Source organism: Fukomys damarensis, unplaced genomic scaffold, assembly GCF_012274545.1.
Source record: "Fukomys damarensis isolate Sample0158 unplaced genomic scaffold, DMR_v1.0_HiC HiC_scaffold_19, whole genome shotgun sequence".
Lineage (NCBI taxonomy): Eukaryota > Metazoa > Chordata > Mammalia > Rodentia > Bathyergidae > Fukomys > Fukomys damarensis.
The window spans coordinates 61,813,644-61,826,036 of record NW_022900931.1 but is presented as its reverse complement, the minus strand read 5'-3'; the positions used below and the strand labels follow the sequence as shown (position 1 = coordinate 61,826,036).

At 58.8% G+C, this 12,393-nt stretch overlaps 1 protein-coding gene across 5 annotated transcripts in view; it reads right to left on the bottom strand.

Annotated features, from left to right (window-relative positions):
• Ceacam16 (CEA cell adhesion molecule 16, tectorial membrane component) overlaps positions 1-12,393 on the bottom strand; it is a 15,736-nt gene that overhangs the window by 475 nt on the left and 2,868 nt on the right. The window contains exons 4-7 of one of the 5 annotated variants that reach the window (XR_780093.3): positions 11,681-11,959; positions 9,543-9,869; positions 6,436-6,507; positions 5,926-6,325 (exon numbers count right to left, since the gene is read on the bottom strand). Coding sequence is in view for 3 of the 5 variants with exons in the window: in XM_010623211.2 (XP_010621513.1) it covers positions 9,394-9,869; positions 11,681-11,959 (755 nt within the window). In the remaining 2 variants the exon portion in view is untranslated. Of the gene's footprint in view, positions 1-5,588; positions 6,326-6,435; positions 6,508-9,048; positions 9,870-11,116; positions 11,536-11,680; positions 11,960-12,393 lie in introns of those variants that run through there. The other 4 variants (XR_780092.2, XM_010623212.3, XM_010623211.2 and 1 more) reach the window with 4 other exon arrangements.

Here is a 12,393-nt window from a genome sequence, read left to right as displayed (position 1 = left end):
GCCCGAGCGGGGTCCTCCTACCCACTCTCCCGCGGACCCGCGTGCACTGTGCCTCTGGGATTCCGTGGCGTTGCTATGTTCGTTCGCTGTGGGCAGCAAGGCGGGAGACCTTTGTGTTAACTTTTCGTTTGCTTTGTCAGACAGGGTCTCACTATGTAGTTCAGATTGGTCTTGAACTCACTAGGTAGCCCAGTCTTCCCTTGAACTCGTAGCGATACTCCTGCCTCAGCCTCCTGAGTGCTGGGATTACAAAGCGTGTGCCATCAGGCAAGACTTGGTGGGGAGATGTCTTTCTGGAGCACAAGCCTGCCCTGCCTCTCCTTCATTCGCCAACCTGCTGTGGCTCCCCAGTGCCCTGTGGCGAAGCTCCTCTCCTGTACCTGGCCCCTCCTGAACTTCCTTGGGCCTTCTCCGCCACATGGCCAAAACTCCTACCCCCTCCTCCCAGAAGCCCTTGCTGGGCCCTGGCCACGGCAGCACCATGACGGCCTGGGCAGGTCTGTGTCCTGCTGGATCTGGTAGCTGGGCCAGGCTCTCCGGGCCTTGGTCTGCCCTTCTGAGCTTAGAGTGGGGACATCCTCTATGATTATGGTGGCACACACCTGTCATCTGAGCTACTTGGGAGGCTGAGGCAGGAGGATTGCAAATTGGAATCTCATCTGGGCGACTTAGCAAGCTCCTGCCTCAAATAGAGTTAGGAGAGGGTTGGGATGTAGCTCAGTGCCAAGGCCTTGGGTTTCAGCCCTCAGCACCACCAAACCAAGGGCTACCCTGAGACCTGGGTTCACACTCTGATGCCCCTCCCTGACAGGTCAGAGTTACATGCCTGTGAGCCCTGCCCTGCTGACCACCCGTCAGGCAACGGTGGGTCCCCCACTTTCCCTCCGGGGTCAGCCTGGCCGGTTCAGGAGACAGCGGCACCATCCTGCCGGCATGTCCCGAGGCCTGGGGCTTCCCATGATGGGAGGGCCGGCCAGGCAGAGGGAAGAGGCAGCCAGGCTAGGGGAAAACCAGCCCTCCCCAACGCAGCCCCCAAGGTGGGGAAGAACCGAGGCGCTGCCCTGAGGGGAAGTTGGGAGAGGACACGGCCTAGAGATGACTGCAAACCGCAGTCCACGGCTCCTCACAACTTCCCTCCTGGTGCCTGTGCCTCGGTCTAGGCCTCCACTCCTGCCTCTCCCTGCTGGAGGGATCCTGCTAGGACCTGAGCTGGCCAGTGTCTGCTCAGAACCCTCTATGGCTCCCACCTCCTTCGGTGATGGCTGGAGGCCCTGCACAGTGTCCCTGTCCTTATCTCCCCCACACTGCCTTAACCACTGCTTTCCTGCCCTGGCGCCTACACAGGCCGGGCCCTGGGATCTCCCACAGCTCCCCTTGGATCAGGCCAGAACCACCAGCACCTGCAGGAGGGCAGGGGTGGAGTCTCCCTCCTGCAGGAAGAGACTCATGGATTTTAGCCTTGTAAGACTCATTAAAGCCACTAAGTTCCCTGTAATGTGTTACAGTGGCTGCTAACCCTCCCCCCGAAACTTGAACCCAGGGTCTTCACACTGAGCTATGTCCCAGCTCTTTTATTTATCTCTTTTCTGTTTGTTTTAAAACAAGGTCTCACTAAGTTTGTAAGCAGGCTAGAATTGAATTTATGATCCTCCTGCCTCAGCCTCCTGGAGTGCTGGAGTAAAAGGCATGCACCACCATGCCTGGCTCCAGAGTCATGATTCTCAGAAACCGTCTCATGAGCAAGCTGCTAAATTTGAGGGTTACTTTTTACACAGCAATGATAACTGATACAACTGCCATACAGTCCATTTCATTATCAAGCAGGACCTGTCTGTTCTTTATGATCACCACCACTTCTACTATGGGATTTATTGGACACCGTCTGTGTGCTGAGCACTGGTTTAGAAGATAGAAGCACCACAGTGAACAGTAGAACTCATATTCCCACCTGCAGGGAGTGCCCAGTCTGGTGGAGAAAACAGACCATAAGGAAAGAAAAAAATGCTGAGTGTGGTAGTGTACACCTATAATTGCTGTACTCAGGAGGCTGACGCAGGAGGATCTCTGTGAGTCTGAGACCATCCTGGGCCTGTTTCTCAAAAAACAAAAACAAAGGGATTTAGCTCAGTGGTGCCACCAGCTGCCTCACAAATGCAAGTTTGATCCCTGGTACCAATGCCCCCCCCCAAAAAACCCCAAAACCCCTAAAAAAATCACCCCCCATACAAAAAGGTGAGAAAAAAATATAGGATGCAAAGCCAGGTGAGGTGGCACAGGCCTGTAACCCCTGTACTTTGGGAGGCTGAGGCAGGAGGAGCACAAGTTCAAACTCAGCCCGAGTAAATGAACAACTTAGGGAGACCCTGTCTGAGAAATATAAAAAAGGACTGTGGATATATCTCAGGGCAATAGCCCTGGGTTCAATCATCAGTACTGGAAAGAAAAAGATGTTAAAGTTGGGTGTGTGCATGTGATAAATACTGCAAAAAATAAAGCTAGCCAACTTCAGGATTCAAGGCCCCTCTGAAAAGCTAACTTTTTTTTTTTTTTTTTTCCCCCAGGGGTCAAACTCAGGACCTCGTGCTTGCAAGAGAGGCCTGGTGCCATTGCACTAGATCCCCGGCCCTCTGAGAAGGTGACATTTGAGCAGATGCCAGAATGGAATGACGAAGGTGTCTGGGGAGGTGTGCGGCCAGCAGGAGCGGCCGAGCAGAGGCCCTGGGGTCACTGCGGGTTTGCGCAGTCAGGAAGGCTGCATGAGCACAGTGAGGCAGGGGAAGAGGGTGTGCAGCCTGGCAGGCGGTTAGGCTTCTGTGGGGACTTTGGACTTTCATCTGGAGGGGGAGAGGAAATGAGACCTTCCTTCTGGGCCCTCGGTTTCCTCTCTGAGCAATAGGTAGGGTGGCTTTGGGGACCCAGGGCTCCCACCTGTGCCTGCCTTAGGACGCCCTCTCAGGTCCCTGTGTGGTGTCGGGAGCCCGGGGTGCAGCCCCCTCTCCCCTGCCCTCCGCTCATGGGCCCTTGGGTCCGGGAAGCCAAGCAGCTTCCTTCCCGGCCCTGGCAGGGCTCCAGAGGGCCGGCCGTTGTGTGCTCAGCTTCACGGTCTCCCCAGCCAATTGAGAAAGGGCATCCGAGGCCAGGGGGACTGGGGGGGCCGGGTGTGAGGGCCCGAGACCAGACATGGGCTGTCGGGAAGGTAGGAGAGGCCCAAACCCTGGCTGAGTAACTGGGAGAGTGGTCTCTTGTTTTTGTGTCTTTTTGGGGGCGAGTTGCTCAAACAGTCCCTGCCTCTGGGCCCCTTAACTTCCAAATCACAAAAATCACCCAGACCAGCCAGGCATGGGGGCACAAACCCATAATCAGCACTCAGGAGGTTGAGGCAGGAGGATCTCTGAGTTTGTGAGTTCGAGGCCAGCCTGGGCTGCATAGCAAGATTCTATCTAAAGAAAAAAAATATCACCCAATCATCCAGACCAGCTATTAAAAATGCAGCCTCCAGCTCCCTTCCCTGGAGATCAAACCCAATGGGGATCAAAACCCAAAGCTTGTGCACTGAGCTGCACCCCCGCCTTTTATTTTTTATTATTTTATTTTGAGACAGGGTCTGGCAAAATCACTAAATCGCTCGAATTTGAGCTCCTCCTGCTTCAGCCTCTTAGAGTGCTGGGATTACGGGCTGAGCCGCCGCCACGCCGGGTTTAGAGACAAAGCAATTTGACCGAGCAGCTGAGAGAGCTGGGAGCAGAGGCCGAGGCCGGAGGTCAAAGGGAAGCTCTGAGCCGCTGTCAGGAGCTGCAGAACCCGACTCAGTGTCCCAGCCGGGTTTCCTGGGAAGCCTCGAGCCGCCGCCGGTCACGATGACGCAGAGGGAGGCGACCTGCGCCGCCCGGCAGGCGGAGGCCCTGGAGGACAAGGCGGGCAGAAAGCGGCCGCCTGGGAGGTGTGGGGGGCGGACCCGGCCTCGGCCCGGGAGGCTCAGGCCCCGCAGCCACCACAGCAGCGCCCCGCCTCGCTTCTTGGCCTCGGGGAGAGGGGAAGCTGGAGCCAGGTCTTCAGTTCTGCACCTCAGTTTCCTCCCTTGTAAAGTGGAGGAACGGGTGGTAACTTGTAGGAGTTTGTGCATGGAAAGGACGAAATTGGGGCTGAATTCTTTGGGGGAACAGATAAACTGTTGTGTCTGGGTTTTGTTTTTGTTTGTTTGTTTTTGGATTTTTGAGATAGGGTCTCACTATGTTGTCCCTACGTTGCCCCAAACTCGCAGCGATCCTCTTGCCTCAGCCTCCCAGTGCTGGGGTAGCAGGCTCGCACCACCACTCCGGGCTGCCGCCGCCCTGTGGTTAGTCACTCTGTCCTGGTTGCGAGGGCTGGGGCTGGCCTGCTTGGCACAGTGCAGAGCCCAGAGATGCCCTGGGGACTGCAGGCTCGGTCCTGGGAACACCTGAGCCACTGCTCCCTGAGGACCGGAGTGCGTTTGACCTAGAAATTTGAGCTGCTGCTTTCTCCCACACCTGGTCCTGCTCCCCAAATCCTCCTGCCCTCCTCCGCCAGCCTCCCCAAGCCCTGCTTCTTATACCCACCCAGCGAGATCTGTTTTCTCTGCCTTCCTTAATGCCAGAACCTGTGCTATTTGGGGCAGCAACAAACCCAAGAAAAAGACTGCACTTCTCAGGCCTCCCTGAAGCTAGGGTGGTGATCTGATCAAGAGCTGGCCGCTGTAAGTGGGAGTCGTTGGACTGGATTTTGGGGAAACTTCTCTCAAAGGGGGATAGCCCATAAAGTGACTGGGAGAGTTTTGCTTTTGTAAACCCCCCCTTTTTTCCCCCTGCTTCTTGCTTGAAACACGGATGAGGCAGCTGCAGCTCCAGCAGCCATTTTGGGCCATGAGGCGATTGAGTGACTAGAAGCCCTGAGCGAAGGCGAGCAACAGGAAGGTAGGAAGAACTATGTCCCTAGTGACACTGAGGGGCCTCTGCTTCAATTCCAAATAACCTGCTTCTGGGCTGTGTGTATTGCCAGGCATCATATCCAGGGCCTCCCACATGCTAGTGAGTGAGCAATCCCTGAACTATACCCCAGAGCTAGGCTGCTTTTCTTTTTGTACCTGGAATCCAACTCAGGGCCTCATGCTTTCAAGGCAGGTGCTGTGTGGCTGAGCCACATCCCAGGCCATCCCCCACCCCCTTTTTTGAAACAGGGTCTCACTACGTAGTTTAGGCTGTCCTTGAAATTAATCCTCCTGTTTCAGCCTCCTACATGCCAGGATTATGGGTGTGAACCCCTGTCTGTGCCCCTTGGCCTTTGTGGCCTTTGGGAATTGAACCTAAGGCCTTGGCATTCATCTACATCCTAGGCCTTTAAAAACATTCTTTTAATTCTTTTTTTTGTTTGTTTGTTTTTTGAGACAGGGTCCCACTATGTAGTTGAGACCAACCTGGAACTCACTGTGTAGCCCAGGCTGGTCTCGAACTCACAGCGATCCTAATGCCTCAGCCTCTCGAGGGCTGGGGTTACAGGCGTGCACCACCACGCCCGGCTTTTTTATTTTTTTATTCTCCAGACATGGTCTCACTGAATCGAGAAGCTGCCTAGGCTGGACTCAAACTTGCAGTCCTCCCGCCTCAACCTCTGGAGTGAAGGATTACAGGTGTGTGCTGCCACACCTGCCCACAATCCCAATTTTATTCTCTCATTCTGGAGGTTTCACCACCCGGTATCCCAGCTCCAGCTCCAAGGGCCACCCCCAGAAGGGCATCTCCATCCCTGCCCAAGGCCCTTCCTAACCCTGCCCGGACTCTGCCCTCCGCTTCTGACACCAGGACCCCAGGACCTCTGCCTCCGGACTCAGCCCCTCTGGAGAGAGGAGGAGAGGCCTGTGTCCCCTGCTCCCCAGCTCTCCTCACCCTGTTCCTTGCACCCTCAACTCACGTGGGTGGACCCTGAGGTCGCCGGGCTTTACTTGAAAACGGGCCGCTGCCTGAGCGTAAGCGGCTGTGCCTCAGGGCTGCTTGGTGCCCTGGGGATCAGGACCCTTGCGTAGAACCTGGGGTGCCCCAGGACGCCCCGAGCGTGGGCGGGCACGGAGACCAGGCGCGCATGCGCCAGGACGGTGGGCGGGCGGTGCAGAAGGAGAGGCCACACAGGTGCGCTGACCAGGACGTTTATGCCCGCGTCTCTGTGACAGGAGGGAGCAGGGCTCCAGGGCTCTAACTCTAGGTGGAGACAGGGGCCGGGCTTCAGCCGAGTCCTGCTGGAGGCCGAGGGGGGAGTGACAGGAACTGCTCTTCTCTCCGGAGGCCTCAGCAGTGGTCTCGCTGCTACTCCAGGGCTGTGGGGAGGACAGGCAGGGGGAAAAGGGGACAGAGAGGACCTCAGCCAGCTGTAGGCCAAGGCCCGGCCCCCTGCCCTCCTGCTGCCCTGCCCACCCCGCAGCCCCACCCGCCCCGGTGCTCAGCCTGTGCTGGGTTCAGGGTCAGGAGGATAGCGCTGGTCGTCATGCGAGGGAGGGAGCTGGGTGTGAGAGGAGAGACAGGTGAGTAGAGATCTGCAGCCAGGTGGGCAGATGGTGGGACCCCGCCCATCTCCCAGGGACGAAGGCCAGGGGGCCACGACTGAGGCGATCCCAGAAGAGAGTGGGCCCAGGGGCGGTGATTGGGTCCCTGGTCCTGAAAGCTGCCAGTCCGAGGGTTACAGCACCGTTCCTGACCCAGACCCAGGACTCCTGAGAGCGCCCAGTCTGACGGTGGAGGCGATTCCAGGCCCAGGAAGGGACCTCGTTCCCAGTCTGAGAGATTCCTGTCCAGTGCACCTGGTTCAGCAGCAGGGCTCTCAGACCTCTGGAAGTGCACGGTCAGTTGGCGGGGACCTGGACCCTGACCCTGGGAGCCCCAGTCTGATGGAGGAGACACGGACCGTGACTCTGGAGCCCCAGTCTGATGGAGGAGACCTGGACCCTGACCCTGGAGCTCCAGTCAGATGGAGGAGACCCAGACCTTAACTCTGGAGCCCCGGTCTGATGGAGGAGACCCGGACCTTGACTCTGGAGCCCCGGTCTGATGGAGGAGACACAGACTGTGACCCTGGAACCCCAGGCTGATGGAGAAGACACGGACCGTGACTCTGGAGCCCCAGTCTGATGGAGGAGACACAGACCGTGACCTCTGGAGCCCCAGCCTGATGGAGGAGACACAGACCCTGACTCTGGAGCCCCAGTCTGATGGAGGACACAGACCGTGACCTCTGGAGCCCCAGCCTGATGGAGGAGACACAGACCCTGACTCTGGAGCCCCAGTCTGATGGAGGAAACCTGAATCCTGACTCTGAGCCCCAGCCTGATGGAGGAGACAGGGACCCCGACTCTGGGGCCCCAGCCTGATGGAGGAGACACAGACCCTGACTCTGGAGCCCCAGTCTGATGGAGAAGACATGGACCGTGACTCTGGAGCCCCAGTCTGATGGAGAAGACATGGACCGTGACTCTGGAGCCCCAGTCTGATGGAGGAGACACAGACCCTGACTCTGGAGCCCCAGTCTGATGGAGGAAACCTGGATCCTGACTCTGAGCCCCAGCCTGATGGAGGAGACAGGGACCCTGACTCTGGAGCCCCAGCCTGATGGAGGAGACACAGACCCTGACTCTGGAGCCCCAGTCTGATGGAGGAAACCTGAATCCTGACTCTGAGCCCCAGCCTGATGGAGGAGACAGGGACCCTGACTCTGGAGCCCCAGCCTGATGGAGGAGACACAGACCCTGACTCTGGAGCCCCAGTCTGATGGAGAAAACCTGGATCCTGACTCTGAGCCCCAGCCTGATGGAGGAGACAGGGACCCTGACTCTGGAGCCCCAGCCTGATGGAGGAGACACAGACCCTGACTCTGGAGCCCCAGTCTGATGGAGGAAACCTGGATCCTGACTCTGAGCCCCAGCCTGATGGAGGAGACAGGGACCCTGACTCTGGAGCCCCAGCCTGATGGAGGAGACACAGACCCTGACTCTGGAGCCCCAGTCTGATGGAGAAGACATGGACCGTGACTCTGGAGCCCCAGTCTGATGGAGAAGACATGGACCGTGACTCTGGAGCCCCAGTCTGATGGAGGAGACACAGACCCTGACTCTGGAGCCCCAGTCTGATGGAGGAAACCTGGATCCTGACTCTGAGCCCCAGCCTGATGGAGGAGACAGGGACCCTGACTCTGGAGCCCCAGTCAGATGGAGGAGACACAGACCCTGACCCTGGAGCCCCAGTCAGATGGAGGAGACACAGACCCTGACTCTGGAGCCCCAGTCTGATGGAGGAAACCTGGATCCTGACTCTGAGCCCCAGCCTGATGGAGGAGACAGGGACCCTGACTCTGGAGCCCGAGCCTGATGGAGGAGATCCCGACCCTGAGTCTGCAGCCCCAGTCTGATGGAGGAGACACGGATCCTGACCCTGGAGCCCCAGTCAGATGGAGGAGACACAGACCCTGACCCTGGAGTCCCAGTTAGATGGAGGAGACCTGGATCCTGACCCTGGAGCCCCAGTCTGATGGAGGAGACAGGGACCATGACTCTGGAGCCCCAGTCTGATGGAGGAAACCTGGATCCTGACTCTGGAGCCCCAGCCTGATGGAGGAGATCCCGACCCTGAGTCTGCAGCCCCAGTCTGATGGAGGAGACACGGATCCTGACCCTGGAGCCCCAGTCTGATGGAGGAGACAGGGACCCTGACTCTGGAGCCCCAGTCTGATGGAGGAAACCTGGATCCTGACTCTGAGCCCCAGCCTGATGGAGGAGACAGGGACCCTGACCCTGGAGCCCCAGTCAGATGGAGGAGACCTGGATCCTGACCCTGGAGCCCCAGTCTGATGGAGGAGACAGGGACCCTGACTCTGGAGCCCCAGTCTGATGGAGGAAACCTGGATCCTGACTCTGAGCCCCAGCCTGATGGAGGAGACAGGGACCCTGCCCCTGGAGCCCCAGTCAGATGGAGGAGACCTGGATCCTGACCCTGGAGCCCCAGTCTGATGGAGGAGACACGGATCCTGACCCTGGAGCCCCAGTCTGATGGAGGAGACACGGATCCTGACCCTGGAGCCCCAGTCAGATGGAGGAGACCTGGATCCTGACCCTGGAGCCCCAGTCAGATGGAGGAGACATGGACCCCATGTCTCAGAGCTCCCAGCCTGGTTTGGAGGAGACATGAGTTCCACACCTAGCAGCCTGCACCTGAGTGGAGATCGTCCCTATTTCAGCTTGAGACACAAACTCCACGGATAAGAGGAAAGTTGTCCCCTCTGCACCTCCCGGAGGAAGGGTGACACATGAGCCCCATTTTCTAGGATTTGAGCGTAAAGAGGGGTGCAGGACCCCTCCTGTTCCATGTCCCGTCTGCTGGGGGAGTCAGGCACCCCCTGTTAGCCCAGCTTCCGGCCTGCAGCCCCCAGTGCCCCAGTCTGATGGAGGTGCTCAGCCCCTGGTGGGGGTAACCAGTCTGAGGGAAGAGGTGAGAGCCTGGCTCGGGACCGGTCAGAGGGGGAGGAGGCCCAGCCCCCAGCGCACTCACGGGCCACCTGCAGCTCGAGCTCCAGCGTGTCGGTCTTGCCCTGCAGCGTGACGGTCTTGAGCACGTAGCGGCCGGCATCCGTGAGGTTCAGCTTCTGCACCAGCAGCGAGCAGTTGGAGAAGCCCACCTCCCGGCCCGTGTGCGCCGGGCCCGCGATCCAGTTCCCGGACGGCAGCTGGCTCAGCAGCCGGTTGGGCTCGGAGGCCGGCCCACGGTACCAGGCGTAGACCAGCAGGTCCTTGGGGTAGCCCTGGACCGTCAGGGTCACGTCCTGGCCCTCTGTGGGCTTGGTCGGCACCGGCACAATCATCATGGAGACGGCTGCCGCTGGGGAGACAGTGGGGCTGGGTCAAAGGACCGCACAGGCCAGGACGGTCCTCTTACCCCCAGCTGGCGCATCTGGGCCTCCGCTGGCTGACACAGCTGGTGCAGGTGCTGGAAGGAGACAGGTGGGGATCTCGTGGTGGTGCAGGCGCCATCTCTGTCCTGGCCTGGGATGTCTTTCCTACCAGACTAGGAACTTCCAGCCTTTGGGGTATCTGTGCCATCAGACAGGACACTTGTGTCTCCTTCTTCAGACTGGAAATTCCCAGAATATAGGGGTCGCGTCTCCCCCATTGGATGGTTGGGAATTCTCTCTCCTGCCAGATCAAGGGCTTCCAGAATGTGGGCCCAAGTCCTCCGTGAGGGGAAGGGCGTGTCTCCTTCATCAGACCAGAAAATTGCACATGGTTGGGTGGATCTTCTGGGGACCCCACCAATTAGCTGACTGGGGGCCTGTGCTCGCCCATCAGGTTGGGTACTCTAAAGATAGGACCCGTGTCTTCTCCATCAGACTAGGAACTTTCAAAAACCAAGGTCGTGTCTCCTCCAGGCCCTCTCCCTATCAGAGTGGAAATTCTGCCCCACTGCCTCCTCCCTCCAACCCCAGGCTCCCTGAGCGTGAGTGTCCGTCTCCCTCATCCCTGACTAGGAGTCCCTGGGGAGGAGCTGCATCTTCCCTGTGACTGGCAGCTCCTCCCGTGGCGGGGGGTGCGCCCCTGTGCTTGGGTCTTCTTTCTGTGGGCAGGGACCACGTCTCCTCCATCTGACCGGCGCCTCCCCCGTGGGGAATGGTGATGTCTCTCTTCTCTGTCTCTCTCCCGGCACTTGCCACAGGGCTGCCGACTCTTCTGGATGCCCTTGGGGGTATGTGTCCCCTCCTTGCCATACCTGTGCACCTTGGGCACCGCCGTGTCTGCTCCATATCCTGTCTCCTCCAAGGCCCCAGGCGGGCAGGAGGTCCACTTACCTCGGGGGCTGCCATCCCCATGGGGTGAGTATCCACCCTCTGGACAAGACCCAGCCTGTTAGTGTGAGGGAGCCGACTCTTCTGGATGCCCTTGGGGGTATGTGTCCCCTCCTTGCCATACCTGTGCACCTTGGGCACCGCCGTGTCTGCTCCATATCCTGTCTCCTCCAAGGCCCCAGGCGGGCAGGAGGTCCACTTACCTCGGGGGCTGCCATCCCCATGGGGTGAGTATCCACCCTCTGGACAAGACCCAGCCTGTTAGTGTGAGGGAGAGAGAGAATTAATGAGGCCCAATGCTCAAAGCTGCCATCCCCAGGGCACGGACAAATGTCCCCTGAGAACCAGAAGCTGTGAAACAGCCTCAGTGTGCACTCAACTGCTAGGTCATTTTAGGACAGAGGCAGGAGGACAAGGCCTCCTGCGGTGTTTTCCATCCACGAGCCATTGGCGGTGACTCTCCAGTTGCTACCTAACTTGTGACCACAGCCTGGTCAGCAGCAAGGAAACTTAGAAGATGGTGTGGCCAGGGTGGGTGTGTGCAGCCCCGCGCTGCTGGTGGCTGCAGTGGCGTCCCTGTGAAGGGACATCTGTACTCCCACCGTGGGGCCGTGTGACCCATCCTCACTCTGCCAGCCCTCAAGGGAGAGGCTCTGCTTGGCCGTCGGGCGTCCACGTGACGGCATCGGCACTCTTCTTTGGCACCTAGTGGGACATGTGGTCGCGCGGCCAACAAAGGGGCCCCAAATTCACCACTTTCCAATCCTCTGTTAGGCCAGTGGGGGCCTGACTGTCACGGTCCAGCGGGGCCTCCACGGGGAGGGGTGGTGGCCGGGTGGGGGTGACTCACCGGAGAGCTTGACCACCACCGAGGCAGAGCCAGACAGCAGGGTCTTGGGGTTCTTAGCAATGCACGTGTATGCGCCCTCCTGGGCGGCCGCCATGCCGCTGATGCTGAGATGGTCCCGGCCGTTGTCCAGGGCTCGCCCATTGAAGGCCCACACGTACTCGGGCTCCGGGCACGAGCGGGACACGCACCACAGGGTGAGGGACGTGTTGAAGTCAACTTTGATGGTGCAGCCGGTGAGGGTGGTGGAGTCCTGGACGATGGCCACGCGCTCCGGGCCGACTGCGAGGCAGGAGGGAGAGAGGGGTCAGTGGAGGGCGGGAGGAGAGGTGGCGCCCGGGTTCTCTCCACCAGGCTGTGGCCATCACGGCCCCTGGTGGGAAGAGAGAGCTTGGGCCGTGGAATCCCACCTGGATCTCTAACTTGCTCTGGGATCTTGAGAAGTATCCCCCCCACCCAGGGAAATCTCAGTAGTCTGTGAGGAGTGTGTAGGGCCAGCACATTTCAAGGTAGGTTTCAAACCTATGGCTTTATTGAATAAAAATTCTAAGAGATTTTTCTTCTTTTTGGGATGGAGATTGGTTTTTTGAGACTCACAGTGATCCTCTTGCCTCAGCCTTCCAAGTGCTGGGATTACAGGTATGCGCCATGCCTGGAGATCTCCCCCGCACCCTGGCAAACCATTCTAAGAATCTAGAGTTCTTTTTTTTTTTTTT